A 27,682-nucleotide genomic window follows, 5' to 3' on the forward strand; every position below is an offset into this window, starting at 1 on the left:
CCAATATCTTCCCACAGAGATCAGAACAGCCAAAAGAGCAGCATTTGCAATGAAAAGTCAGGCCAGAGCAGTGTGTGCAGCATGTGCCGTTGAAATATTTTCAGATCCAGAAGTGAAAATGATTGACATCATTTAGATACTAGCATGGACTTTCATGTAAGGAGATGAAGTTATGGCATCGTATTTGTGCACAATTAATTTTTCCTAGTTCTAGCTTGCATAAAACTCAGGTGTTCAATGTAAGCTTGCCACTCGGGCTTCCTGCAGAGCCAGTGCAGAAAAGCACCTCCAAAAGGCTCTTATCCATTTCAAAATAAAAAATCAATGAGTCAAAAGAAAGCCCGCACAACTAACTGGCTCCAGTTTGCTTTCCTATAACTACTGTCAACAGAAAAAATCAAAGGGAAGCATCCTGTAAATGTCTTACTTGCAATTTAGCTACGTTTATCTGTTGCCTAACCACACTCTTGGAGAAGGTAAGTAAGATACAAACAGCAACGGAGAGGAACAATGCCAACCTGGGCTCAGCAGTTAATGGAAAAGAGACTTTGGTGGAATGAATTATTTACAAGAATATTAGAGAAATGTCACCGAGCTGACATGCTTGCTGCAGGATGTCTCCCCACCGTCTCTGGGCGCTTGCTAGAGATGTGCAGGTGTTACGGCTGCTGGCAGCCGCCTGGCGCAGCCGACTCGGCACTTCCTACACACCAGGGCTTTTACGGGAAATGGGAACGCCCAACAATTCCCCGTGTAGCCACCCAAACGCAAGGTTTCTTCTCTAGCCACCATTCAGAGAAGAAGTAACTTTTAATCAGATTCAAAACCCGGCTGCTAATTGTTTGGAAGTAGGAGGAGCCTCATCTGAAAACAGCAGGCTGCCTCTCGTTGGAAGCAATAAAGTGATGGCAATGGGAAAAGAGGAGCCTGAGCTTTTGGATGTAATAAAGTTACTGGAAGCAAAGACCCCGCAACACTACCACATAACAGAGCTGCAGTTACTGAGAATTTGGGTATGCAGGGGGTACGCGAGGCTTCTGGTTTTATCCCTTCTCAAAATGAGCATACAAATAACAACACAGCGTGTATCAAAGCCACAGTAGCTGTTTGGAAATAAGAAGGCTAGCCACTGGATGGCAGACCTCCCCGTCACTCCTCGTCCGTGCTGACATGCCTCCCCTGTGCTGAGTTTTGTGAGAATGAAATGCTGTTTTACTCCGATCAGCTCTTTCACATTGTAAGCCAGGGAACTCATCCTGTGTCATTGTCTTGAAAACCAATTCCATAACTCTTTCTTATACTGTTGGCACCTCAAATCAAGAATGAGCTGCAAAAAGTCCCTGCAGCCCCTGTGTGGAGCTTTTCATGTTCAAGATTGCAAACAAGACTGAAACACTGGGAATTACCTTGGACGGGAAGCAGATACGCTCATACAGAATTGACATAGATAAATATTGAAAATTGAGAATAACAATAAAGATGATTTACAAACCAATAATCTCCAAATGGCCTGTGCTGCTACTCCCTTATTGCTGGGGGAAGATTGTAAAGGATGTACTAGATTGCTTAGTCTGCAACAAAGTAACTGAAGCAGGCAGTAGATCTCCTGTGTTTTCTGAAGTCCTGTGCAGAAATTATCATTTAATCATCCATACATGCATGGAACCTCACGTCGCACCTTGAGTACTATGTTCAGTTTTGGGCCCCTCACTACGAAAAGGACATCGAGTTGCTGGAGTGCATTGAGAGAAGAGCAATGAAGCTGGTGAAGTGGCAAGAAAACAAGATTTATGAGGAGCGGCTGAGGGAACTGGGGCTGTTTAGTCTGGAGAAGAGGAGGCTGAGGGCAGACGTCATTGCTCTTTACAACTACCTGAAAGGAGGTTGCAGTGAGGAGGGTGCTGGTCTCTTTTCTCAGGTGACAAGTGATAGGACACAAGGAAACAGCCTCAAGTTGCACCAAGGGAGGTTTAGATTGGATATCAGGAAGAATTTCTTCATGGACATGCTGGTCAAGCTTTGGAATGGGCTGCACGGGGAAGTCCCCGTCTCGGGGGATATTTAATAGATAGATGTATGGATGTGACACCAAAAGACATGGTCTAGTGATGGGACTTGGTAGGTCAGGTTGACAGCCGGACTTGGTGATCTTGAAGGTCTTTCCAACCTAGATGATTCTCTGATTCTATGTCCTAAGAAATGTTTTCCTCAACAAATCTGTACCCAGCCTCCTGGGAGAGAATGGCATGTCTGCATTGTGGTTCACAACAAAAGCCCTGACGTGTGTGATACAAAGCAGCCTGGACACTCCAGCAAGTGTGGGAAGCTGCTGCAGACTCAGGCCTTTAGGCCTACCCGGTAGCATGGGAGCTGTAGGAGTGGCTGTAGATGAGGCTCCTCACAGCCCCACATCAGAGCTGACCTTCAGCACAGGCAGACAGACCGCTGGGAGGGAAGGGAAAGAAACTGCAGAACCTGCCAGTGCAGTCAGGGCCCAGCCAGTGTGGTCCCCCCATAGCCGACTCTTCTCTGGGCTGAGAGGACCCAGCTCCTTCAGCTGCTCCCTGTGTGTGTCCTGTGCTCCAGCCCCCAGCCAACGGGGTGGCCTCTACTGGAATCACCCCCAACATGTATGGGTCCTCCTTGTATCAGGGAGCCCAAAACTGGGTACAGTGCTCCAGATGTGGTCTTACAAGCACCAAAGAGAGGGAAATGATCACTTCCCTCAGCCTGCTGGCCATGCTTTTGCTAATGCAACTCTTCAGCAACATCTCTGCAAGGGCTTATGTCCACCAGGGCCCCAGGGCCCTTTTTACGCAGCTTACTTTCTGGGCAGCTGGCCCCCAGCTTACACCAGTGCATGGGGTTATTCCGTCCCAGGGCTTTGCCTTTGTCCTGGTTGATCTTCATGGGCTCGATGTTCATAAAGGCCAAGAGCAAGGTCCTGCACCTGGATCAGAGCAATCCCAAGCGCACATACAATCTTGGTGGAGAATGGATTGAGAGCAGCCCTGAGGAGAAGGACTTGGGGTGCTGGTGAATGAAAAAATCAACATGAGCTGGCAGTGTGTGCTTGCAGCCCAGAAAGCCAACCACATCCTGGGCTGCATCAAAAGCAGTGTGGCCAGCAGGGTGAGGGAGGTGATTGTCCCCCTCTGCTCTGCTCACCTGGAGCACTGTGTTCAGCTCTGGGGCCCGCAGCATGAGGACATGGATGTATTAGAGTGCGTCCAGAGGAGGCTCATGAAGATGACCAGAGGGCTGGAGCACCTCTCCTATGAAGAGTGCTCCTACAGAAATATGAGTACACTGGAGTCCTGTTTCATTTGCTAATAACACATTTATTCATTTTCTATTTGCTTATTTCTGTATGACTGAAAGCTGAGAGAAAAATCCATCTCTGTTCTATGCATTTATATGAAAAATTAGAATTCAGAAAAAAAATGACTACTCCACAATATGAAGTATCAGGCAGCTCTGAAAAAATAAATCATTAAGCAGATACCCAAGGAAGTATTTTGCTTTTTGATTTCTTAAGAGAACAACAGGTTTGAGCAGAAATGCACTTTAAGATCTGGAAGGCAGAAAATTATCAATAGCAATGCAAGATAGGCCTCAAAGCAATACAAGATAGGCCCCTAAACTAAGAGAAATATGTAGATAGCACAAAAGAGTCTGTTAATATTCCCTTTGTAAAATCCAAACCATATTGCTTTTAAAGAAACTACATTACCAGTGTCTCAGTTAATATTGTTTCTGCAAATGGGAGCTTTAGCCTGCAAATTCTTGTTTCACATAAGTCGTTCCTGTACATTTGCATCTGTATGGACTTGGATACATCTTCTTCCTTTGTGTTTTGCCTCCCTCCTGGGTGTCAGGAAGGCGATGGTAGGGAAGTCACTCAGTGCACGTGCCCCGGGCTAGTATCCATGCTGCTTGTAATACTGGGCTCGAGCGACCACATCGTTGGCGTAGTCATCATGGGTAGTGCCAATGTCCATCCTTGCATAGCTTCGGACATTCCCAGCTCCGGCATTGTAGGCAGAAATCCCACCTGAAATGAAACGCCGAAAGATGTCATGCAGACTTTAAACAAAATTCCACCCTGATGCATCCTGTTTTTGCTTGTGTAGGAAGCTTTCACTTATCAGGACTTTGGAATTGGGGATGTGGTGTTATCAGAGCTTCTCTGTCTTAACCAGGGCTCTACAAAAGGCCTACATGTATTGCTGCCTCCGCCAACACATTGTAAAGATACTGGGGGGTATGTTCACAGACACTTGCAGCTTGATGAATTTGCATCACCCACCTGGCCCAGCACAAGGCCTCCAGCTGCAGCAGGCTTGTTCACAACGCAATATAAGATCCAACAGCCTCATAACTTCTCACTCATTCTTGAAAACTACTGCTCTCTAAAGAGTGTTAAAACATAATCACACCTTGCACTGCACAGGGGCTTCCCTGGCTGCCAAGCAGCAGGCAGTTTTTCCATGTTGCATGACACCGTTTTGCAATCCCCAAATACCTCTTTCTCCCCATCAACAGCAACACAGAGAGAGCTGCTGGCTGCGTTCAAGCTACTCAGAGCTACTTATTAACTTGGGTGGTTGTAGGAGATTCTTTGTTGTCAGATGAGGAGAGTTTGACTCTTCTATAAATCAGATTTCAGCTGTATAAATATTTGCTGCATGGCACTGAAAACACAAAGAGGCTGCCACGTTAAGGAAAGGCAGAAACAACACAGTTTGCCAAACCTTGCCTTTTGCCTGTGAAATAAAAGCTCTGAAAAGCTAAGTGACACTCTTAGAAATGTAGTCATTGAGGAACAAAGGAACTTTGAAAGAGAAAACTTGCAGGACTAGTGGATGAGGGCCCCTGGAACACTGTCCTTAGGGACAGAAGAACTGATCAGAGCTGGCAACTCTGTAAGGACACTTCCTTCCCTTAGAGTGCAAGAGCTCTCCGTCCTCATGTAGAAGAAATCCAGCAGGGAGGGCAGGAAGCTGGGATAGCTGAGCAAGACTGAGGTGCAAAAAGGAAACGCACAGGCAGGGGAAGCAGGGACATGTGGCCTGGGAAGAGTACAGGGATGCTGTCTGGATGTTCAGGGACGGGGGCAGGAAAGCTAAGGCACAAATGGAACTGAGCTTGGCAAGGGAAGCAAGAAAATAACAAGGGATTCAATGGGTACATTGGCCAGGAAAGAAAGACCAAGGGGATTTATTCCCTCTGATGGATGATAATGAAGAACTGTTAATGACACAAGGAGAAGGCTGAAGTACTCAACAACTCCTTTCCCTCAGCCTTCACTGCCAGTCAGGCTTCCCATGTCTCTCGTTTCCCTGAACCTGTAGGTGAGGGCTGAGGGAGCAAAGTCCCTCCCACTGTAAGCAAAGAGCAGGTTCCAGACCACCTGATGAAACTAAACAGGTACAAGTCTATGGGGCCTGATGACATGCCCTGACAGGGGCCCCGAGGGAACTAGCTGATGTAGTTGCCAACCCTCTCTCCAGTGTATTTGAAAAGACCTGGCAGTCAGGTGAAATCCCTGGTGACTGGAAAACGGGAAATATCAGTCCCATTTTTAAAAAGGGTAGGAAGGAGGACCCAGGGAACTACAGACCGGTGAGCCTAATGTGAACCTAATGAGGTTCAACAAGTCCAAGTGCAAGGTGCTGCACCTGGGTTGGGGCAATCCCAGGCATGAGCACAGACTGGGAGAAGAACTCACTGAGAGCAGCCCTGCAGAGAAGGACCTGGGGGTTCTGGTGGACAAAAGCTTGACAGGAGCCAGCAGTGCGTGCTTGCAGCCCAGAAGGCCAACTGCATCCTGGGCTGCATCACCAAAGGAGTGGCCAGCAGGGCGAGGGAGGTGATTGTCCACCTCTACTCTGCCACCTGGAGTGCTGCATCCAGGCCTGGAGCCACAAGCACGAGAAGGATGTGGGGCTGTTAGAGTGGGTCCAGGGGAGGGCCACAAAGATGATCGGAGAGCTGGAACACCTCTCCTATGAAGAAAGGCTGAGAGAGATGGGGCTGTTCAGCCTGAAGGCTCTGGGAAGACCTCACTACTGCCTTTCATTACTTAAAGGGGGCTTAGAAAAAGATGGGGAGTGACTTTTTACAAAGACAGATAATGATGGGACAAGAAGGAATGGTTTTAAATTAAAAGGGGAGATTTAGATTAGCTGTTAGGAGGAAATTCTTCACTCAGAGGACAGTGAGGCAGTGGAACAGGTTGCCCAGAGAAGCTGTGGGTGCCCCATCCCTGGAGGAGTTCAAGGCCAGGCTGGATGGGGCTTTGGGCGACCTGGTCTGGTGGGTGGCATTGCCACCCATGGCAGGAGTGTTGGAACTGGGTGATGTTAAAGGAGATCCAGTTCCAACCCAAGCCATTCTATGACTCTGTGAAATCATTCAGTGTGTTCTTGTCCTAGACTTTTTCTTCTCTCCTGGACAAAATCTGTGGTCTGCACATTACCTTTCAGCTGCTGATCCTTTGTCCAGCTTGGGAACTTCTTCTGTATTGTCTTTATAAAATTGATAAGTATTGTTGTGCCCTGAGTGATATGGACTTCCCCATTCCACGTTCCCTGGGGTTTATGGCTTCTTTTGTCAACCTAGAAATATCAAAAAGTCATTTCCCTGTGGTAACAGATGACATGTTTAGGAGGTTTACTTTTATTCATATGACATTAGTTTGTCGGGTTTTAGTGGAGCATCAACAAATACCTGCATTAAACCAAATCCATTTCCACGGTCACCCCAGCCGTTCTTCAGTACTTTACCAGCGTGAGATTCACGAGAGATGATGCCAGCAATCACAGCGGGCTCAACACACAGCTTTTCGCCAACTTTCTTAATGATTGTTTTGTATCTATCCATAGCTTGTAGGTCTCGTTCAGCAATTTTTTTTGAAGCTGAAACTCCTGTAATTAAAACCAAAAGTAAAGATGCCTTGTCTTCAGGAGGCAGACCATGCCTCTAGGTATATTATGCAGGCTCAGCAGCCAGTGTGTGTCCAGCATTTTGAAAATCTGAAAGACTTGGGATTATTGTGCTACCGTGGAAGAGAGCAATCTGGCAGAAGAGTGATACTCACCGCAGTAGCTTAAGCCCTCTGGTTTTGCAGTTTTGCATGAAGCCCCGGTGGTGTCAATTCTGTTTACATTGCCGTAGCAATCCGTGCGGCCCTGGCAGGCACCTGAAAAGGTTGCATGGAAAGAGTTAAGCATCCAGCACCCTACATCCTGCGCCTTGCAACTGGCACCCTGCACCCACCCCTCCCTCAGAGGTGACCCCTCTGGCAAGACTCACAGGAGGAGCTGAGCATCTTCCTGGCCCAACACAATTTGATGGCAACTAAGATTTTGGGGAGGGGACAGAGGGAGGTGTATTAATCTCCTGGGTCTGCTCGGGCGATGAGTGTGGTGGGGCAGTGTGGGATGCTGACTTACCCAGGAGGGCAGCAAGGCCCAGCAGCACGAGCATCAGGCTCATGGGGTAGTTCTTCTTGAGCACACAAAGCAACCTGCAAAATCAATCAGAAAACAAGAGGAAATGAATACGTCTCACTGCTTGCTGAGTAAACACGAAGGAACTGTTTCTGAGCTGATGGGTTATTTCTCTTGGTTGGATGTGCAAAGCGATATTTAAGTGCAGTCATGTCCCTCTGCTGGCTTGCAACCTCTCACCAGAGCCTTGGGACCTCTCATGTCTGCTGATGTTTCCAGCACACATTTTCTACACTCTCTTAGTAACCTCCTTCCAACCTCCTCCAGCTCCAATATTTAATTCAGAAAAAAATAAAATGAGTGATGTTCAGTGCTCTTCGCTGCTGTGCTCCCACCATGAATTCCCTTATTCTGTACCCATAATCTAAGCAAACCACCCTCATGACATCATGTCAGCTTTGCTGGAGTCTTCAGAGGCTTTATATGCAGAAATTAGCACTTGCAAGCTACACTTTGTCTAAATTATTGTGGATGACTATTTCAGGGTGAGCTGTACTCCGTGAGCACCCGCTTCCCCTCGCTGGCTGCTAAGGGAACCAGGGGAGATGGGCTCACATGTGGATAGGAGCCATCTAAATTCAGGTGAGATGAATCTGGGTCTAGAGGACAAATCTTCTTGTCCTTATGCAAGCAGAAATCTCATGCAGCAAAAACCTGCAGCCTCTGGGCTGCTGAGGAGGTGGTATTGCTGAAGGGAATAAGAAGCCCCCCTCACCCGAAGTGGTATCTTACCTACTTTTCTTCAGCTCAGCTACTGCCACAGGTCTGAGGTCTGGGGAGGTTTAATATATAGGGTGAGCTGCCTTCCGTTCTGTGGTAATCTGACACTGTGTTGAAATGCACTGGGCTGTGGTTTTGTAAGGTTTAACAGCAATTTTCCACTGTGAACAGAACCTGTTGCACTATAAACATTGGCATGGTGGCAAGTACGTTCTTGGGAGTGGTATTTCCCAGATGTCAAAAAGAAAAAAAAACACCTTGTTTTTCTCTGGGTGACTCTTGTGTTTCACAACCTATTCCTGGAGGGAACCACAGTGAGGGCTGAGCATCCACCTGTCATGCAGGTGTTTGTCCTGGTCCCATCCTGGTGTCCTGGGCTGTGTCCATACTGCTCGAGAGCAGAGCGCTGGGGCTGCCCCCTGGCTCAGGGCTGGCTGCTGTGCTTCTCCTGACAAACTCCTTACCGGCCCCAGAAAGACCTCTCTCTCCCTCCCTCCATTCCCCAGACACATTTCTGCTTTCCCCACCACTTCAATTGCTCTCTGAAACCCCTCTCTTCTCCTGCCCCACCTCTGTCCAGAGCCAGTTTTGGGGAGGTGCAGCCCTTGGAGGAAGAAAAAGGATGCAGCAGAGCTCAGTGGCCAAAGGTGCTGTGCTATAGCCTGTTGGGCAGTGGTGGGGATCTCCCCATAGCGGTGCCAAAAATCAGAGAATCACAGAATCACAGAATGTTTTTGGGTTGGAAGGGACCTTAAAGACCACCTAATTCCAACCCCCTGCCATGGGCAGGGACACCTACCACCAGACCAGATTGCCCAAAGCCTCATCCAGCCTGGCCTTGAACACCTCCAGGGATGGGGCACCCACAGCTTCTCTGGGCAACCTCTTCCAGTGCCTTACCACCCTCTGAGTAAGGCATTTACTCCTAATACCTAATCAAAATCTGTCCTCTTTTAGTTTAAAGCTGTTACCCCTTGTCTTATTACTGCATTCCCTGATAAAGAGTTGCTCTCCATCTTTCCTGTAGACCCCTTTTAAGCACTGGAAGGCTGCAGAAGAAAGAGTACCGGCTTCTGTGGCTTCTGTTTTTTTTTCTTTGGAGGCTGTGGTAAGTCTCCAAAGGGTGTGTAGAAAGTGCAGTGAGGACATCTTGGGCCAGAGATGACCAACTGTATTTGTGGTGGGACTGATGAGTTCTGCCAGTGCATTTCTTCACAAGTTGCCTTCGCTGGTACACAGTGATGCAGTGAGCATCACTCCACCTCCCAGAGCACATCCTGGACACAGAGCCACTGCATGGTGCTAGCAGCGGTTAAAGGAGCAGTGTGCTGCTCCCCCAGGTTTACATTTATTGTTCCCTTGTTCGGTAGCTGGTGAGTGCTTAGGGGCCTGGAAATTTTGCTCAAGAATATTGTTATTGTAACATTATCTTTTTGAAATGTCACAGAAGGAGAAGCTGATAACGAACAAAGGACTGGGGATTTCTACTCTCTTTTAGTTGGAAAGAACAAGGTAAATAACAATAAATTGACTATTAATTAATTGCTGTGGTCCTGGGGCTAGCCGAACCTCTCTTTGTGCCTTGTCTATGCCTTCTCCAAAGGATCCCTCTCAAGCCCCATGATTTCACCTTTCCCAGAGGTACCATGCTCCCATGGTGGGATCACCATGATAATGTGTCAGCAGTGCCTTCCCAGCCACTCCGATCTGCTCTACCTCTGCAGTTTACTCCCTCTGGTAGCCAGAGGAATGCCATGATAAAAAACAACCTTCTTAAAAGGTTGCATATTTAGCTCTAAAAACAAAGTCCAGCTCCTGCACCCTTTTTTGCTGCAAGGGTGCGTTACCTGCTCATGGTCAACTTGTTGTCCACCAGGATAGCCAGGACCTTCTCTGTGGAGCTGATTTCCAACTGGCTGGTTCCCAGCAAGTACTGGTACATGGGGCTTTTCCATCTAACTTGGCACTGCCTATAGTTGAATTTCAAGAGATCCCTGTCCAGCCTGTCCGTGTCCCTCTGACCAGCAGCAGTGTCCTGGTAAGCACCTGTGGACTTGCTGGGAGTGGTCTCTAGTCCAAGTAGGGATTGAGGACACTAAACAGTCCAGGTTACAGGATTGGTCCCCAAAGGATGGCACGAGTAGCTGGAAACCAGCAAGACTTTGAATTTTAAGGCATCACCCTTTGGCCACAATGGTCTGTCAGTTCTTCATCCTCTGTATAGGGTGACAATAATCCTACTACTGAAATAGCTCAGGTATGTGGCACTGTGGCCACCTACAGCACATATAGCAAGGGTCTCAATGATCCAGTCAATAAATTGTGTTCATGAACTACCAGCAGGCAGCTCTTAATTTATCACAGCAATCGTATGGGAGAGGCGACTCTGGTTCACCCAGAAGTCAGACTGATGGGCACTGGGTCAGACCTGGTACCAGCTACTCTTTAATGGTATGTTGCCTTCTTCACCTCTTAACTGAGCAGCACTCGTTTTCCCCTGCTCTTTTTGTAGGACATCCCTCATCTGCTGGAGTCCAGGTGACCACTACTGAACTTCCTTGTCTTGTGTAATGTCCATCAAGATCTGCCACAAGCTGTCTGCTCACGTCCTACTTTGGGACACGGAGTGGAATTTAAATATTAATTTCTATATTATCCTCCTATTTCCCTGTACCCTAACTTGTGCCATTCCAGGAGCCGGCACGTGGAAAGGTTTAATTTCAGTAATTAGGAACTTTCAGCACTATCTGAAAATAAAAATAATAAAAATAAAAATAGAAAACCTACCTTTGTGGGCCTTTAGGTACAATAGGTGGTTGTACTAAACTTCTTCAACATGGTGGTAAATTGAGTTATGGCTGAATCAACTGAGGTTTGGCTGAGTAGGCAGGGAATTAATGAAATAACAGCTGGTTTAAAGGGCATAAATGGGACCACCAGCAGGGGTATTTTCTCCACACCTGCCTTGCAACAAGAAGCCTTTGCTGTTCTTCAGGAGGCATGGTGCTGGGAGCAAGGGCTGCAGCAGGGCAGTTTGCAGGGGTGAAGGCCCAGGAGAGTCCCGGGTCAGCTTCGCCCTCAGCACCCAGGCTTGTTCCTGCTCTTGAGAGTTTCTCCTCTATTGCTAATTAGCTCAATAAGGGTTAATTTAGAAATGAGTGATCCTAGTTACGCCTTCAGGGGAGAAACTAGACTTCTGCAAGCTTCCCAGTGCAATTAAGCCCACTTAGGCTGTGCAGGAGGATGGGAGCCACCCCGTCTATGACAGGAGGTGGGAGGCTCTGGGTGCCAGGAGGCCCCTGGTCCTGAGGGGAAATGAGGGGGGCCGTAAATAGGGCCTGGAGCACCAGTGAGGTGGGAGAGGTAGGCAGGGGGCATGATCCTCAGTGCAGGGATGAGATGGTGGCTTAGAGAGCCATGTGAGGAGCCTGAGGAGCTTCAGGGACAAGAGGAACCAGCCTAAGAGGGATGGGCTCCACCTGAGCTGTAATGGAGCCAGGCTGCAGCTCTGGAGGTTGGGAAGGTCATGGAGGGACATTTAAACCAGAAGCTGGGGAAAGCTGGCAGATGCAGAGGAATACCCGATTTGGACTGACGGGATCTCAGAGACTTGGTGGAGGCTAGAAAATCCATGGGATACAGCACTGCCAGCCTGCCAGCCTTACAGGAATGAGATGTAGTGGTGGAGGAGGGATGCCGTATATGAAGGATACAAGTGTAGCACCATAAAAATATTTCATGAAAAGTGAGGCACCCTAAAATCCCGTGGGTGGAAATCCCAGACAATACTAAAAAAAATGTCATGGTTCGACTGTACTATTGTCTCTCTATGAAGACAATGCTGGTCAGTGAGATTGGAGAAGCAGCAAATACAGGACAGTGGTAAGAGCAGGAGCCTACGTGTAGGCTAGGCCAATGCCTTGTCAGGGTGAGATACAGAAACAGAATTTTTGGTGGCAATAAATCAGAAAGAGATGAAGTGGAAAATGAAGGTCATGTTCCCTCAGTATGAGAGTTTCAAGGAAGCCAGTTAAGAAAACTGAGGCAAACATTAAAAGCAACAGTGCCTACCAAAAAGGAACAGCCCCAAACCAGAGAAGCCCGTAAGCATCCTGGAGGCTGTTCAAAAATAAACTTGTTGGAAGCCCACTTTGAGGGTCTCTGCCTCTCAACAAGGATGTAGACTAGGAGGAACCTGACTAGAATCAACAGGGGAATGGTACAGCCCTGTGATGAGGGGGGATGAAAGAGGCTAGGGGATGAAAGAGGCTGGAAAGCAAAAATGTTGGTCACCACATCCTGCAGCATAAAACCTAAGGGGCACTGAGTGAAACCAGGAAGAGACCAGTTTAAAACAGGCAAAAGGCAACATTTCTTTCTGCAGTAGAAGGTGGACTTCTGGGCTGACAGCACCGACACTTTCCCAAAATGACTGGATGGATTCAGCAGCATCGTACAGAGTGGACGTGCATGCCTTCCCCAGGCAGCATCTTCTGCTACTGCTGCTGGAGGCAGACCTGTGGGGTGGCAGACCACTGGTCTGACCCACAAGGCGTTTCTCACGTTCATCTGACATCACCAGCTGAAGGAAGGGCCAGTGTTGCCCTTTCTGACCTGTACAAACATGAACTTGTTTCTACCAGGAAGAAAAATCGTAAGATGAGCCTAATATTTTGGGGTGTGGTTCTGCCTGTGCAACCACAAAAAAGCTCAGACAGGGGAACAGGTTCTTAGCTGGGAAATCCCAGCCCAGTATTTCAACAGGCAGCAAAGCAGAACAAACGGCTTTTCAGATCTGCATTGCTGTGGTGGCATTTCCCATTGTTTTATGTCTCTTGGAGAGAAGACGTGGACATGTAGCCCAGATCCATCCAAATCCAGCATTCAGAGTCAGCCACCGAAGGAACCTGCACACCCACATGGCTCACGGCTCTGGCCCGTGGGGAGTTGCTTTCGGCAGTGTTTTCCTGCCGTTTCAGCTGTTCCTGTGTTGGTTGCTCACTCTGCCTGGTGTCCATGGGAGTCCATCACTGCAGCCCCAGGCTCTAGGCAGACCTGTGCCTGAGCCGTGGAGGGGTCAGCCCACACCACCAGCAGCTTAGCCAGGGGATGAGGGAGAAAACTTGACATGTCAGGTGTGCTATTTTTTATAAAAAAGCACATTTAAATACTCTTCTCAAGATTGGTAGCAGAAACAGTGCACAAGATCCTAACAAAGAAGCTCTTGCTTACTTGTCTGCAATTTATTGTCTTTCCTATTTGCTGACTGTGGAGTCTAATGGCCTGAAAAAGGTCTTTCCTTCACCTCGTGCATTCCCCAGATCTACAGCAGCATGGCATACACACATTTTAAATACAGGTCTTGTTTGTTCCTTAAAACGTTCAGTGAACATTGCATTGCTTCACTGCCCTTAGAATATTTTTGAAATAACCGACACAGACCTGTTGCCAAACTCAACACTACTTTCCTTACACTCTAGGGGAAGGGAAGGATGTGGGTCATTGCCCTCCTTTACTTTTGCTTGTTAGAAAATTAAGACTGTCATTTTTTCTCTTTTCTGAAAAAAAAAAGTAAGTCTAATTCATTTTTTATTATAGGCTGTACGTTCCACTTGACTTGCAGTTTTCCCGATAACATTCTTGTTGGAGCAACACATCCAAACACCAAGCCTCACTGATGCTGACTTCAGAAGAACAGAGAGGAGAATTACCCCAGGTGCTACATTCACTGTGCTATGATAAAAATAAGTCCCCCAAAGGCATTGTCCCTCTTTTTTTTTTGTTCCCTTCTCCCTTTTCCTGGCATCAGCTCATTGGGTTTCCACAGGAATGCCCCAGCCCTTTTCACGGGATGGCCGCCTGCCTGCTCCTCCCCTGCTTATGCCTGTGTTAAAGCTCCTTGAGTGTTTTGCAATTGTGTTTACTCAGTTTCAGTACTTTGATTCCTAATGGGTTTCCTTAGTTTTTAACCTTTAGTAGAAGTGCTTGTGTTCCCTCTCAGTGTGGTCTTCACCCACAGTTTGATAGCTCTAGTCCAACATTCACATCACAACCACAAATTGTACATAAATCTCTGCAGGACAGACTTGTGCGGCTCTGCTTGAAACATCTCACCAGTTTGACCAGAAGCTGCTGATAACTTCTCCAAGCAGCGATTTTTGTTCTTTTCTTAAGGCCCTTGACATATCAGGGTACTTCACGGATCACTGGTGAAAGCCTTATCGAGCTCATGATATGGCACAACCACAGCGTCTCTCTTGGCAACTTACCCAGTGAGATAAGGTCTGTGGTTGGTTTGAGGCACTTTATTCCTGGCAAGCCACACTGCCAGAGCCCTCCTGACTGCTTCTTGATGCCTTGTTGTCCCCCAGGTGCTCACAAAGTGATTGTTCAATCCTTTATTCCTATGTCTGTCCAGGTGCTGCAGCTGGGCTCCTCAGTCTATGCTTCTCCGGACCTTTCTTTCTCCTTTTGTTTAGCTCTTCTCTTTCCTGACCCGTACTTCAGCTTTCTGTGACATGCTACATGGCAGAAGATCACTCGCTTTGCAAGCTGCCTGTTTTTCACAATAGGCTTGGTGACCGAGCGTGCTGCCACAGCAGCCCCGTGCGTCCCAGCTGGACAAGCAGCTCCGAGTACAATGGACATGAGTGACCAGGGAAAGATCAGAGAGCAAAAGCAAGGCAAACTCTGCTTGTTAAGAAAGCTTTTGCTCAAACCTGAAAGCAATATGCTGATGTTAAACTCTCCTTAATTATTTACTCCTTCCTGCCAATTTATCAAGCAATTATATTTCAATTCACTTTCCACAGGGATTTTCCCTCCTCTGTACAATCTGCTGATACCATAAAATAATATGTGCAACAAAATATGGAACTGCTGAAATCAGGACCTTTAAATAAACTTTTAAACATTTCCTTGTGCAATGCTGCAGAAAGCAGCAGGCAGATCTGCAGCCCCTCGGGTGGTGTTACCTTAATGTGAAGCAGCAGCCTCAGAGGTAATGCACGCAGAAACTGGACTCCCGAGGTGTCCACAGATCCACAGGGATGGCAACTCATACTAGTGTCATGGAGCTTGCTGGCAGCAAATAAAGGTGATGTGAGGGGAACAAAGAAAGCTCCACTCTTGTGCACCCTCCAAACTCAAAAAACAACTCTGCAGACAGAGGCAGCAATGAGATTCCCTGCCCCAGCCCTTGTGATGTTTATATTGTTCTACCAAAAGTGTTTATATAGGTCGCACACAGTGTAAGGTGTGTGTATAATAGAGATTTACATAACATAATGAAGCAAAGATTTCAATTAATTTTACGTAAGCTGTTTCAAGAAGAGATAATGAAACTGTGTGTTATGTCTCACAAGTCTGTATTACAAAGTAGTCATTTTACTAAAATTATCTGAGTATAGCACAGAATTCACTAGAGACTAATTAATACATAGCTGAATATCTCCGGTGGCTCAACACTGAACTGTTCCTGTAGTCTTAAAAACAAACAAACAAACAAATAAAACCCACAGTAATGTTAGAGGTGCCCTATAGCTCCCTCTGGTCTCCAGAGACGACAAAGCATGAATTTGCCTGCAAATACTTCAGTTACTCACAGTCCTTGCCGTGACGGTAAGCAGATGAGTGACTGACGAGATTGTAGGAAACCGAGCACAGAGCTGAAATTGCCTGGCTTGCAAAAGCTGTCTCCAAATCAGCTTTCGCACTGCCTGTGTCAGCTCTGACCAGCAGTGACCACCAGACACATCTTCTACACCAGCGGTGGTGACAGCTGCCAGGAAGATGCCCTGGTGCCCCCGAAATGGTGATCAGCACTAAACACGGATGCCCCAGTTCCCTTGTCCTGGGCTTGGGCTGCCATGCATCTGCCTCTGAGCCCACTTCCGCTGCTCTGCAGCTCAGGTTTCCTCTTTCATTTCTCAGAAAGTCCCACACTGGGTTATTTACCAGAGTCACAAGTTGCTACCCACCCGGCCTCGTGAAACTGCAAAGATGAGTTGTTTGCCAATCAACAAAAAAATTGGAATACATCGTTTCTCTTTATTTGGATTCTCATTAAACCAAAATTTGCACCCAGACCCATCCACATTGAAGAATACTTTCAAACAGAATTTATACACCCAGAGCTAATTCACTCCTAATTAAAAGTCAGGATTCCTGGCAGAAGGACAGAAGACGATATGCACGCTTTTAAACTCAGCAGGCCCCAGCACAAACGCGCCAAAGGAAAGGAGGGAAGGTGGTGAGTTTTTTACCAGCACTATTACTGCAATGCGGCTCCTGGGACAGGGATACCTGGGGCCAGCTCCTGCTCAGAGGATGGTTCTGTAACAGAAAGGTGATTTGCATGCCCACTACAGCACTTGTAGCGTTTCCCATTTAGAGGATTTCCCTCGTGCAAGGCTGTTTTTCTCCCTGTAGGGGTAACCAGCCCTTAAGGGGCTCCTGGGCTCATGGGAGCACCAGGAGAATGCTTGGTGGTTCCCCCCACAAGGCTGGCCCCAGGAATAAGCAGCTAACAGAAGTGTGCAGAGATGAAAGACTCAGAGAGGAGCCTCTTCATTGCCAAGCAGCCAGCACCATCAAGGGGGAGGAAGACCTTAGCTCGGGGGCTTCTCCCTCCCGTTGGCCGGGGAGAAGGAAGGAGGTGGACATAGAGAAGAGATGGCAACAGCACAGCCCATGCCGAGGGAGAGCTGCTTGATTGGGGATGCACAAACAGCCCCAGGTTCAGATCCTAATGCAAGGAGCTTCCTCACCCAGCGGGGATGTCCTCATCTGCCTTCTAAGGGCCCTGAGCTCTTGGTGTGTTGCCCCTGTCAGTCCCCTGGAAGGCACCACTGAGTGTGCCCCTGTACAACCGGAGAGCTGGGGTGTGCTGGAGCAAGCAACTTGTTGGTACCACCAGCACTGCTCCTGCCAGGAGCCCTGGAGGAACTGCTTTGGGTACTACCATCACTACTGGGCTAGACTACGTGGAGGAGAGGGTCAGTGGTGGGGTTGGTTGCTGAGCTAGAACCCATGCCTCTTGAAGTACTGGGCCCGCCCGATCACACTGTTGACGTAGTAGTTGTCTCTGCCGCAGGGGTCTTCGTCGTAGACCGGGACGTTGCCGATTCTTGCACGGTACATGCAGATTCCCCCTGGGAAGAGTTAAAAAAGAGTTATTATGGGCTTATAGATGAGAAATACAGATTTAAATGTAAAAATTCCTAGTATAAAGGGCAATGCATCTCATCAAACATATACAACAGCTTGGGAAATTGCTAATTGGGTCCTTTTACTGAAAAGTGATTCATTTTGCAAAATGCTTATTTCTATAGTTAAGAAACCCCTGATTCTCTCCAAAGGTGGGTAGGAACAGCATGCTGGTCCCACAAAAGGCTGCAGTCTAAAAAGATGGGAGAGCAAGAAATAACAAAGAGTGAATAAAGCAGCATACAGATAACATGGGTGATGAACAAACCTGGATCCCAAGCTTCCTTGACCCAATATACTTTTTTTTTTTTTTTAAAAAGTAACAGATGCTGAGATGCTATAAAATCTGCCAGGCTGCTGACCTTTTCCCTTTAAAAGTGACACCAACAGATGCACAGCACTCCCATCATTCAGAGGCCTTCACCTCATAGAAACAAAAAGCGATCACCTGGTGTTGACTAACTGTTATTAGAAAGCTTATTGCAATATTCATATTAAAAAAAAAAAAAAAGGCAGTGTGGGAATGAAAAAGGAACCCATGGGAAGAGGGTGTAGGGTATCACACTGAACCTACACCTGTGTGAAAGCACCTCAATGTGCACACCGCAGTGCAATTCACAGACCAAAGTGCTGATGGTGAAAAGCTGAAGAGGGCTGTTTTTTTCTGGTTTGGGAATCTCAGCCCTTAATGCCCTGATGGTGCCGGTAATGCAATGTTGCTCTTTGTTTCCACACGTAACCTCCAGTATGTCCCCACTGCTGCATGGGGCATGCTGTACCTCTCAGCTGCTGGTCCCAGGTCCAGGTAGGGTGCCTTGCCCGCATTTCATTGATCCCAAGCACCAGCATGGTCGAACACTGGTTGATGTGCTCCTCACTGTCCCACGTCCCGTAAGGCTGGTGGTAGCGCCTGTCGATCTGGAAAAGTCAAGCAAGAAGATCGGTTTCCCTCCGAACACAACCAGCAGTGTAGCTTCACCTTGTTTTTAACACTCCCAGTTCACAATTCACAGTAGCGACCCTACTTGTGATAAAACTGAGGTGATAAAACACTGTCTGCAGAGGGAGTGTGTCCGAGTGTTGAACACAGGAGGGTCACAGGCCAAGGCAAAGTCCCGAGACAGGCAGCCCCTGCTGTGCTGCCACTTGTGGGCTCTCCTCTCTCCTATCCTGTGGCCATACCTGCATCAGGCCGAACCTCTGCTGCGCCTGGTCCCAGCCGTTGTCCAGCAGCAGGCCGGCGCGGCTCTCCTGCGAGATGATGGCGGCAATGAGCGCCGGGTCCAAGCACAGGTTTCTGGCGACTCTCTTAATGGGGATCTCGTATTTCCTCAGGCGAATGATGTCCGCATCCGCCGTCCTCCTCAGAGCAGCAACGCCTGCAGACGGTGGAAAGGCAGCCTTACCCACTTGCCCTTACAAAACGGGGTTTGGGGAGGGTGCTGGTGTTAATGCTACAGCCCCAGCTGGCGAAGAGCTGCATGGGTTGAAGTGGGGGTTTGCTCCGGCCCCCTCTACTCAGAAGCTGAGGATCCTGCCTGTGGAGTTTGCCCTCCCGCTTCCCACCAAGTCTAGAGGCTTCATGGCACCTGCCATGTTTTTGGGGCAGGGGGGAGGGCTTTCTTTCTCCCTTTTGGCTAATTGAATAGCTGCACCACATTTAATTTGGTGGTAACAACAGGCAGGCGCAGCATCTCTCCAGCAGGTACAGGTAGGCCGAGAAATCAAGCGGTGCGTGATACCTACCGCAGTCTGGGGCTCTCACGGCTGTGCAGGAAATCGTGGGGGCTTGAAGAGCATTTATATCGCCATAGCAACTGTAACTCGCAGACGGAGCTGAAAAATGAAATGGAGGTGTTTGAAAACATAAGATCTCACAGCAATATCACACAGCTTGCTGCAGGTGAATGCAAGTCAAGCACGAGGCATTCATCCAGGCCTGTAATCCAAACCACCTTGTGCTGGCCAAGCGTATATCGTGGCCACTGCTCCCTGTCAGTGACATAACCAGTGACAGAGAACAGGAATTTGTTCTTTTCTACTTGAATAGGTTGAAGCAAATTAAACTAATGATGATTTACACAAATAGGCGTCTGCCCTGCTAGGCCTAAAAGCTGGCGTGGGGGAAGGAGCCACAAGGCTCCACATTTATCTCAGAGGCCTCTCCCTGTCCGAGGCCCCCCGATGCCCAGCACCCCTCAGATGGGAACATCTCCCGTGTGTCCCCACAACCTCATGGGGAATTAGCTGAGGGGAGTGTGTGCCTTGGGCAAATTACCCAAATTTCCTCAGTAACTGAGAAACGAATAGGCTCCATCAAACAGCCCGTGACATTTGGGAGACCGTTTCTGAGTAGGCAGAGAGGTCAGACAAGGCTAGCTGGGTATGTCTGTGACTCTGCAAAGAGTTCAGGGCAGGGTGCTTTCCCCAGCAAACCAAACCCACGCCCAGGCTCACCGATCAGGGCCAAAAGGCCCAGCAAGAGCAGCGCGGGGACCATGGTGATGGCTCTCCTCCGCTGCCCCAGGACACCTGAAAACACAGCAAGGTGCAAAACGTGAAGAAGTTGATGGTGGAATTCAACAGCCCTGGAACAAAATGTGAATGCCAAGAGCTCCCCCTGGTCCTCCCGAGCCCTGGGCTCTCCTGGCAGCTGCTGGCTTCAGAGGATGGTGGTGGCAGGAGAGGTGGGTGATGGAGCCCTGTCTGCTTCTTATTTCCTAATTATTTGGGAGTTTTTGGAGGGACGGCTCCTCCATCTCATGTGCCACCTTGCCATCACCATCACATCAAAAAGGAAGCACCAAACCTGTGGCCAGGGCCAGCAGGGATTTTTTTAGCCCATTGCTTGCTCTCATGGCCCCTCTTGAACACCCACAGCATGTCTTTATAATGAGGAGGCACAGTACATTTGCTTTAAATATACAGGTGTTTGACATCCAGTGTACTACAGAGTGCATAGAACTCTCTGTTCAAAAGGCAATGTGGTTTTTGTTAGGCTTTGGGAAAAACATGTTGCCAAAAATCAAGCAATACAGCCCTCATTTCGCTGCTGAGAGCATGCAAGGCAGTTCCAAGGTTTTGCTGGTAAAGTAATATTTCTGCATTAATTCCTGTGTGTGACAACGGCAGATAATCACTTTAGTAATGAATGCCTCTTGTGTTTATTAATAAAATTCCAAAACATCGTCAGATAATAGTTATCGGCTGGAAAAAAACACATTGATTGCACTTGCCTTGCTGGAGAGGGCATTTAACTGAGCAGGTTTTACAGCTTAGAAATGCCTTTTTTTTTTTTTCCCCAAGAATATTTTGAGTACGAAACAATGCCATGAGCCTTGCAGGCAGTCATCCTGCAATGCTATTAACACCTGAAAATGCCTTATTGATTTTAGTAATGCCTGACCTTTTCTCCAGTCTAATAGGTATTTCCACTATAAACCAGACTGCACGGATGCCCAAACACAAACAGGCCACCAATGTCATCAGAAAGACTCCCTTGCCCTGAGAGAGATTATTCAGTCCAGCAAATGCCCGCTGCCTGAGCTGGGTATGTTCTCAGCAGCTCACTCTGAGTCCTAACACCAAGTATTTGCAAGCCTGGATCACTGCAGCCTGAACCAATACCTCTTAATTCAATGGCAAATCCATACCTAATGCTACAGTTTGTAGCTGTTTCAAAAAAAAAATCTCATGTTATAAAATTTTAAGTTATCAGACATATTTTTCAGTCCCATCACAAAAATCACCCCAAGTCTTAAGTAGAAACAAGGAAATGATCACAAAATTAACAAAATGACAAATCAAAGCAAAAATCAAGGCTTCTACATCTAAAGAGATATTCTCTGAGTGGATTCAGACTCACCTGTCTTCAATCAGCCTTCCTCTGAGGCAGGTCACTTGATGACTTTTATATATATGGGTATGAAAAGGTACCCACCCTCTGGGTTTTGGAATGTTAATTCCTGTTTAGTGTGATGACATTTGTTATAAAGTGTAACAGGTAATATATAATAAGAGCTTTGAACTCTTATGTTTCCTTTCATCCAAAGATTTGCACAAGCAGTTGTTAGTAAGACTCAGGACAATTCTGTGAAAGGAAATAAATATTGTTTTTCTTCCATCAGTGACTACACTGATGCTCCATAAATGACTTACAGAAAGCATTGCAGTGAATCAGTGGCAGAGGCCAGGCAAAATTCAGATCCCTGCCTGGTGCCCTCCTTCCTTTACATCTCAGATCAGTCTGGGCACATTTTGGGAAGAGTTTTTGTCCTGTCTCCCCAGGGAGTTTAGATTGGAAAGCTTTTAATTGAGTATCATACTTTCACATGATTTCCAAAAAGGGCTGCTGCTGCTGAGACAAGGAGGAAGGGTACTGATATCCCAGCAGCTGAAGACAGTGTGGGCTCACAGAGGGTCTGGGACAGACTTGCACTGTGTGGCAGAGACACTTTTTGCATGTGTAAGTTACTAAAACCAACTAGGAGACTGAAAGCTTGTCTGGGAGGCCAGGGGCCTCTAAGCCTGTCTCCCTCCCCACATTTTTCTCTTCACCAGACTCTGCCTAGCACAGGTGGAGGCTAGGAAAGCAAGATTTCCTTCAAATAGCTTTCTTTTCATTATTTAATAAATGCGAAATCAATGTATTCCCCCTTTTTTCCCTCTCCTTTGTGCTTTAGACCTGCTGAGTATGAAACACTATTCTGGACAGATACACATTTCTAAGTTCAAAACAAGCGATGGTTATTAGTCGTTAAAGCGCGGGTGATGATCAAGTGGGCCTTGTCACCTTAAAATCCCTGAATACAGCTATCAAGGACTTAGATCTTGCATTAGTAAGAAGGAGGGAAGCTCCACGGGAGAATCTGGCCCTGTTGTTACACAAGGGTTGGGTTGTTAGTTCAGGTGAGTCTGAAGTCACTCGTTTATTTGGGCGAAAACATTGAAATAATAGAAGTCTATCCAAAGACCACAAAATGGCTAGGCATTCATTCTTCATGTGCAAACCTGGTATCTTGTTATTGTGTCTTGGATGAGACTAAATCTTAATTCTTTTACTACAGTGTAAGATTTTAAATAATTCAAGGTAACATTAGACATAAGGTACTAATCTATGTGGTATCTTTGGAAATAACAGGTAGAAAATAGAGCCATCACATGTACAATGTGGCTGTAAACATTTCCAAAGCGAACAGCGACCAAAGAAATGCTGGAGGAGAGGAAAGACAGAAGAAACAAGCTGGGAAGAGGCCAGAGTCCACAGCTTGATGGCAACAAAACCAGTAGATACATTCATTTGCCTCCTACAGAACAAGATGATCTGTATTGGAAAGAGATGCATTCTCTCAAATAGATGGAAATATTTGTGTGCTGACATCCAGCTACCTTTTATAAAGATGGCATTGTATTAGTGGTAATAAACCAGTCTTCCTCTGTCACTGAACCTGCGTTCTGCATTCAAGTTGATGATTTGGGACTTTTTTCCTCTTGGAAAGTACCCTCTGATCGTAGGTAAGATTTCTTTCCTAATGGGTCTGTCATTCATTAATGGTCCTTAAGAGAGTTTTCAGTTTAAATACTGATTTTTTTTGTTATGTATGTTCTCTCTCATTTATTGCCCACACAAAGATTTTCTTTACAATTCACAGTACTGTCACATGAATTCTTAATGCCTGCTCTGCATTGCATTGTTGTTTATTTACTTATTGAATTGTGGATGCTATTTTTAAAATACAATTATTTTTATCTATGCTGCTGTATGCTGTTAGATCCCCACAGCAGACTCTTTGTAGTCACACCATTTCCAGTATAAGGCCAAATAAGAGGTCATTTTCTCAGCAGCATTATGAATGAGATTTTTTCGTGCTAAACACTTCTCTATCTACACAAAATTTGCTGACTGCCGTCTCCTCAACCGAATGCAGAAAGCAGGCAGCCTTTGTGGAAACAAGGTCATGCTCACGTAGCTGAATGTGGCAGGGCTCTAAGCCAGCGTGCTTGTCCAGGGCACCACCATGTGAAGGGACCTGCAGGAAGTCAGAAAGCAAGATTTCTGGTCTGCTCGGTGTAAACCCAGAGCAGCAGATCCAGGTGAACCACTTAATGAGAGCGAGCCGCACCTGCCACCAGCGCAGCAGCGTTTTTCATTTTTGTGCTAGATTTAATTTGGAAAATGATGCCAAGTGCCAGATAAAATCTACCTCCGACCGACAGGAGGGATGACGACGCAGCTGTAATTGATGCTGCTCTTTGTTAGTTGATGCTACTTTTGATAGGTTGAAGAGGGGATGAATTAGGAGGCATCTTTGTGTACGTGACTAAAGCAGGTCTTTCTAAGCGACTGGACTTTGTAAAGAGATACACTGTAATGCACTGGACTGATGTTCCTAAACGTTGCCTTCTCTCATAACTTTATCATACCTCTTCTTATATATTTCTTTATTATTCTTGCCCTTTTGTTTAGAAGCACAAGTTTTTGGATTCGTATGATACTCGGAGACTTATTTAGAAGGACAACAAGTTGCTTGCCCTTATGGTTGCTAGTAGGGAAAGGATATGAAAGCCATGGAAATATGATGTTATTATTAAATGAATACAAAGAAAACACTACTACTACTACTACTACTATTACTACTACTACTACTACTACTACTAAACCCACCTACAACATAATTTGAAGCCCGTTTTGCTGTTGTGTAATTTTTAAGCAAAAAGGATGCCTTGCTTTCTGATGGATTTCATTCAATGGAGTGTGTGAAGAAGAGGGAGGGGATGGAAGGTTGCATTCACTTATTGGATGGTATCTGCATCTTCCTAAGATTAAGAAGCAGAAAAGCTGCCTGGTACTGACAGTCAGACCCTGGTAATCAGCTGCGTTCAGGCACCACAGACACAGCTTCCCCATGTTTTTTCACTGAGAGTTGTTAGTTACACTGAACTGAAGGGAGTGCAGAGTGGTCAAAAGATGCTACCCTCCAGAACAGCAGTTTATGCCAATTTTACATAAGCTAGAAGGGAGTGCACCTGAGATGTAAAGCATTCAACACACACAAGAGCACAAGACTCAATACCACTAGTTCTTTTCTACTCACAGATTTTCACCCTTTTTGTTTTGTTTTCTCATGCCACATGATCTACCACTTTTTTTTCCCCACATTTAATCGAGGTGTAATCAAAACGCAGTATCATTTTGAGCAGCATTACGTATTGCATATCGTTCTCCGCCAGGCTGAGGGCTATATCGTCATGTTCCAAGGGATGGTGAGAATACTATCTAAAACCACCTGGAACAATATCCGTGCTAATTACCGCCTCTTTTATGCGTTTCAACTCCGGTTTCATAACATCACCTGGCAGATGCATTTCTCAGGCTATCCCTTTTGTCTGGGATGTAATTATAGGTAACACCAGGTATTCACAGACTTTACAACTACTTTATAGGGAAGCTGCCCATGCCAACTGATGCATGCTGGATGCCTCGCACTAACTGGCCAGTTAAAGGTGCATCTGTAGCCTCCCCTCATGGGCTTGTTTTAGACCCACGCCTTTCATCTCAGGCAAATCCTCTAGAGATGTCTCTCCCAGTGTTTAAAGAGACAAGGACAAGTTAATAATAGCATTTCTTTTCTGCATCTAATATACCTTTGAGTAACAATAGCAAAAGTGAAGTGAAACAGGCTTCAAATTTGTGAGACACGAGGCTCAGTTTTCACTGTGCTTTGAGATAACAGCTGCTGAGGGGCAGTCTCCTTCCTTATCTTGCTGTACTGAAGAACACGGGTTGGCACCGAAACAGCTCACGCTGCACAAAGCCTCTCTCTAGCCATTGTGTAAGAAAACTAAGACCAGAGGTATTTATGAAAAGAAGAAACAGCATATATATTTTTCCTTCTGTTCTCTAAAATAAGACTTTGAATTTTACCATAGGGAAGGTCTAGTAAATTGCTCACTGGACTGGATCTTAGGAGACTTTGGTTCATATCCCAGTGTAGACACAGAAATATTACCCAAAAGAAGTCATTTGGAGTTCAAGCCATGAGAGGGTGTGAGCTCATGAGGCATCTGTCATGCTCCAAAGCTGTGTTCCAGTTACTCCACTAAGATGCACTTTGCTCCTGTGCAAGTCTAAAGTGGCCCAGCCAGAGCAGCGTGGTCCTTACCTCCTAAAGTCTGCGCTCTGGTCGTTGTGTCCCGGTGTCAAAATCCCTGCGTGGATGGGAGTTGCAGCCCACACTCATGCATTTACTCGCAAAAATAGGCTGTGGTGCCTACTCTGTTTAAACCAGCCACGGCAGTAGCAGGACCAATTTTGGCTGGAAGATACCCTCGTGAAGGCAGAAACCCCCACTGAACTCCCTTTTGGGTAAAGCACTTACGCGCCTCACCGAGACCAGATGCACGGGTGTTCGCTTTTCGGCCCGTGGAGGTTGTGTTACTGCACACCAGCTGCAGAAGAAGCCGTGGGGAAGACAAGGGAAGGGCCCTGTAGCCTGGCAGCGAGGTCTTTCAGTGCCAAGGGGCGCAGCTGCATCAGCTCCATGTTCCTGAGAACACTGGCATTTATATTACATGGGGAATTAAAACAAAACACCAACACCCTAACTGTGGAAAACACACAAAGCTCTGGGAGTAGGGAAGAGAACCTCAACCTCTCTCAGATCCATAAGCTACAAAGTCACGTTTTCTCGTACTCCCTCTTTCCAATCCCACAAGCCTTACGCTAGGTTGTACAAAGCTTCGGAAGCGAGGGCAGAGAGAAATGCTGCAGCTGGGCAAAACATTTCATGGAGCAGCTCGCTCTGGCAGCCTTCTGGATGCCTTGAATCCTATCCTGGGGCACCAGAGAAAACCGACAAACCTACTCCCAAAATATGGATTTCAGGAAGCGGCTGAAATGAGATAGTGGAGCACCTAGTTCTTGATGTGCCCAGGTCCTCCTCCAGCAAAACTAATCTTGTTTTAGTCTCCCACGTATAAAATGAGGATAGTACATTAGTGACTCACAGGGATGGCAAAGTAACATCTATGAATAATTAACTTTACCCATTAATCATGATAACTATTACGAGCTTTTCTGTGTGCCTGGAATTCATGATACAAAGCACCGAGGGCTGTCAACACTTTGGAAACCAAACAGGAAACACTTTCTGACATTTTTTTCTAGGGCAGCACACTTACAAGAGAAATAATTAGCAAGGAGGAAGAACAGGAGAGGAATTAATTTGTTTTTATATGGTGTACTCACCTGATTTTCATACAATGCCATCTTGGGAAAAAACAGCGTTTACTGAAGATTGCGTGGTCTGTGCAGAAGATAAGTTAGTTAGGTCCAAACATATTTAAGAGGAGTCTGATGTTGAAATCATACCACAGGGCAGATGATGTTTGAACAGGCTGTGCTCAAAAACGCAAAGCCTAACAAGATAGGTTCAATGCTGAGGTGACACAGTTACGCGGCTCCCGGAGCAGTGGTGCTTTATTTCAGGTAGCTCAACCCCTGGCTGTAATAGCTAGTCGAAAAAACATAGCCTTAAGAGTACGCATTGCGCGGGACCTCTAAAAGCAGGTTTTCTTACTACCCCCTTTTCAACAAAAAGCATCTAGTATCTGTCAGCGTACACGCCCTTGAAATTAATTCACCAAATTTGAACTTTTTATTTTGTGATGGTTTTGTACTACTTTAGCCTGTTTGATGTGTTAGCTTAAACGGATGAAAAGGGTATGAGCATACATCCCCTTTCTCACACCTGATACAGGATGGGACTCTCCAGAGGATGGATAAAAAGGAGCGTCTGGGAGACTGGAACATCCAAGATCTCCGCAGTCGTGTTTGTGAGAGTTAACATTGAAGGCTCCCCAAGAACAAAGGATCAGGCTAGACCTTCAGAGCAACGATTTGCTCAGATGTGGAGGAACTATTTACCTATTTATCTATTTACTCTTTAAAAGAGGGATCAAGAGCAACACCCAATAATATCAAATATGCTCCAATTCCAATTCCCAGAGGCTTTTAAACTCAGGAATATAATCCTGACTCTCTAGCTGTTGGATACAGCTACTCTAAAAAGATGGATCAACCAATTACTGACAGAAAATCCCTTCAGAAAAAGCAGAGTACAGCTATTGAGTATGCAATGAGTCCAGAAGCCAGATTATTTTTGCATCAATTTTATGTGTGCACGCATACATGTAGGCGTGTGTGTAAGAGGAAAATGGCAGTGTCAACATTCTGGCTGTTC

At 46.6% G+C, this 27,682-nt stretch overlaps 2 protein-coding genes across 5 annotated transcripts; both read right to left on the reverse strand.

Annotated features, from left to right (window-relative positions):
• Nucleotides 1-3,320: 3,320 nt before the first annotated feature.
• LOC310902223 (lysozyme g) lies at nt 3,321-8,353 on the reverse strand. Of its 2 annotated transcripts, none has more exons than XM_083843417.1 (6): nt 8,247-8,353; nt 7,458-7,531; nt 7,103-7,204; nt 6,733-6,929; nt 6,482-6,620; nt 3,321-4,054 (listed from the first exon to the last, which is right to left on the reverse strand). In XM_083843417.1, exons 2-6 carry the CDS (start codon nt 7,498-7,500, stop codon nt 3,921-3,923), a joined length of 615 nt encoding a protein of 204 aa, XP_083699543.1. In that variant the 5' UTR covers nt 7,501-7,531; nt 8,247-8,353; the 3' UTR covers nt 3,321-3,920. The 2 variants fall into 2 exon arrangements, with proteins under 2 accessions (XP_083699543.1, XP_083699544.1); XM_083843418.1 differs by having other exon boundaries at nt 8,251-8,340.
• Nucleotides 8,354-16,263: 7,910 nt separating this feature from the next.
• On the reverse strand, nt 16,264-26,746 carry LOC310902229 (lysozyme g-like). 3 transcript variants are annotated; one of them, XM_083843441.1, is made up of 6 exons: nt 26,689-26,746; nt 19,899-19,973; nt 19,188-19,277; nt 18,624-18,820; nt 18,221-18,359; nt 16,264-17,386 (listed from the first exon to the last, which is right to left on the reverse strand). In XM_083843441.1, exons 2-6 carry the CDS (start codon nt 19,939-19,941, stop codon nt 17,256-17,258), a joined length of 600 nt encoding a protein of 199 aa, XP_083699567.1. In that variant the 5' UTR covers nt 19,942-19,973; nt 26,689-26,746; the 3' UTR covers nt 16,264-17,255. The 3 variants fall into 3 exon arrangements, with proteins under 3 accessions (XP_083699567.1, XP_083699566.1, XP_083699568.1); XM_083843440.1 differs by lacking the exon at nt 26,689-26,746 and adding an exon at nt 21,307-21,334; XM_083843442.1 differs by lacking the exon at nt 26,689-26,746 and adding an exon at nt 21,095-21,116.
• Between the last annotated feature and the right edge of the window lie 936 nt (nt 26,747-27,682).

This window comes from Anser anser, assembly GCF_964211835.1.
Source record: "Anser anser genome assembly, chromosome: 1".
Lineage (NCBI taxonomy): Eukaryota > Metazoa > Chordata > Aves > Anseriformes > Anatidae > Anser > Anser anser.

Excerpts from the sequence above, each read along its gene's own strand:
- LOC310902223 (XM_083843417.1), bottom strand. The coding sequence starts at position 7,500 with ATGAGCCTGATGCTCGTGCTGCTGGGCCTTGCTGCCCTCCTGG. Across the intron at positions 7,205-7,457 it reads GGGCCTTGCTGCCCTCCTGG|GTGCCTGCCAGGGCCGCACG; the intron begins GTAAGTCAGCAT and ends CAACCTTTTCAG. Across the intron at positions 4,055-6,481 it reads AAAGGATCAGCAGCTGAAAG|GTGGGATTTCTGCCTACAAT; the intron begins GTAATGTGCAGA and ends GTTTCATTTCAG.
- LOC310902229 (XM_083843441.1), bottom strand. The coding sequence starts at position 19,941 with ATGGTCCCCGCGCTGCTCTTGCTGGGCCTTTTGGCCCTGATCG. Across the intron at positions 19,278-19,898 it reads GGGCCTTTTGGCCCTGATCG|CTCCGTCTGCGAGTTACAGT; the intron begins GTGAGCCTGGGC and ends TTCATTTTTCAG. Across the intron at positions 18,821-19,187 it reads CGTGAGAGCCCCAGACTGCG|GCGTTGCTGCTCTGAGGAGG; the intron begins GTAGGTATCACG and ends CACCGTCTGCAG.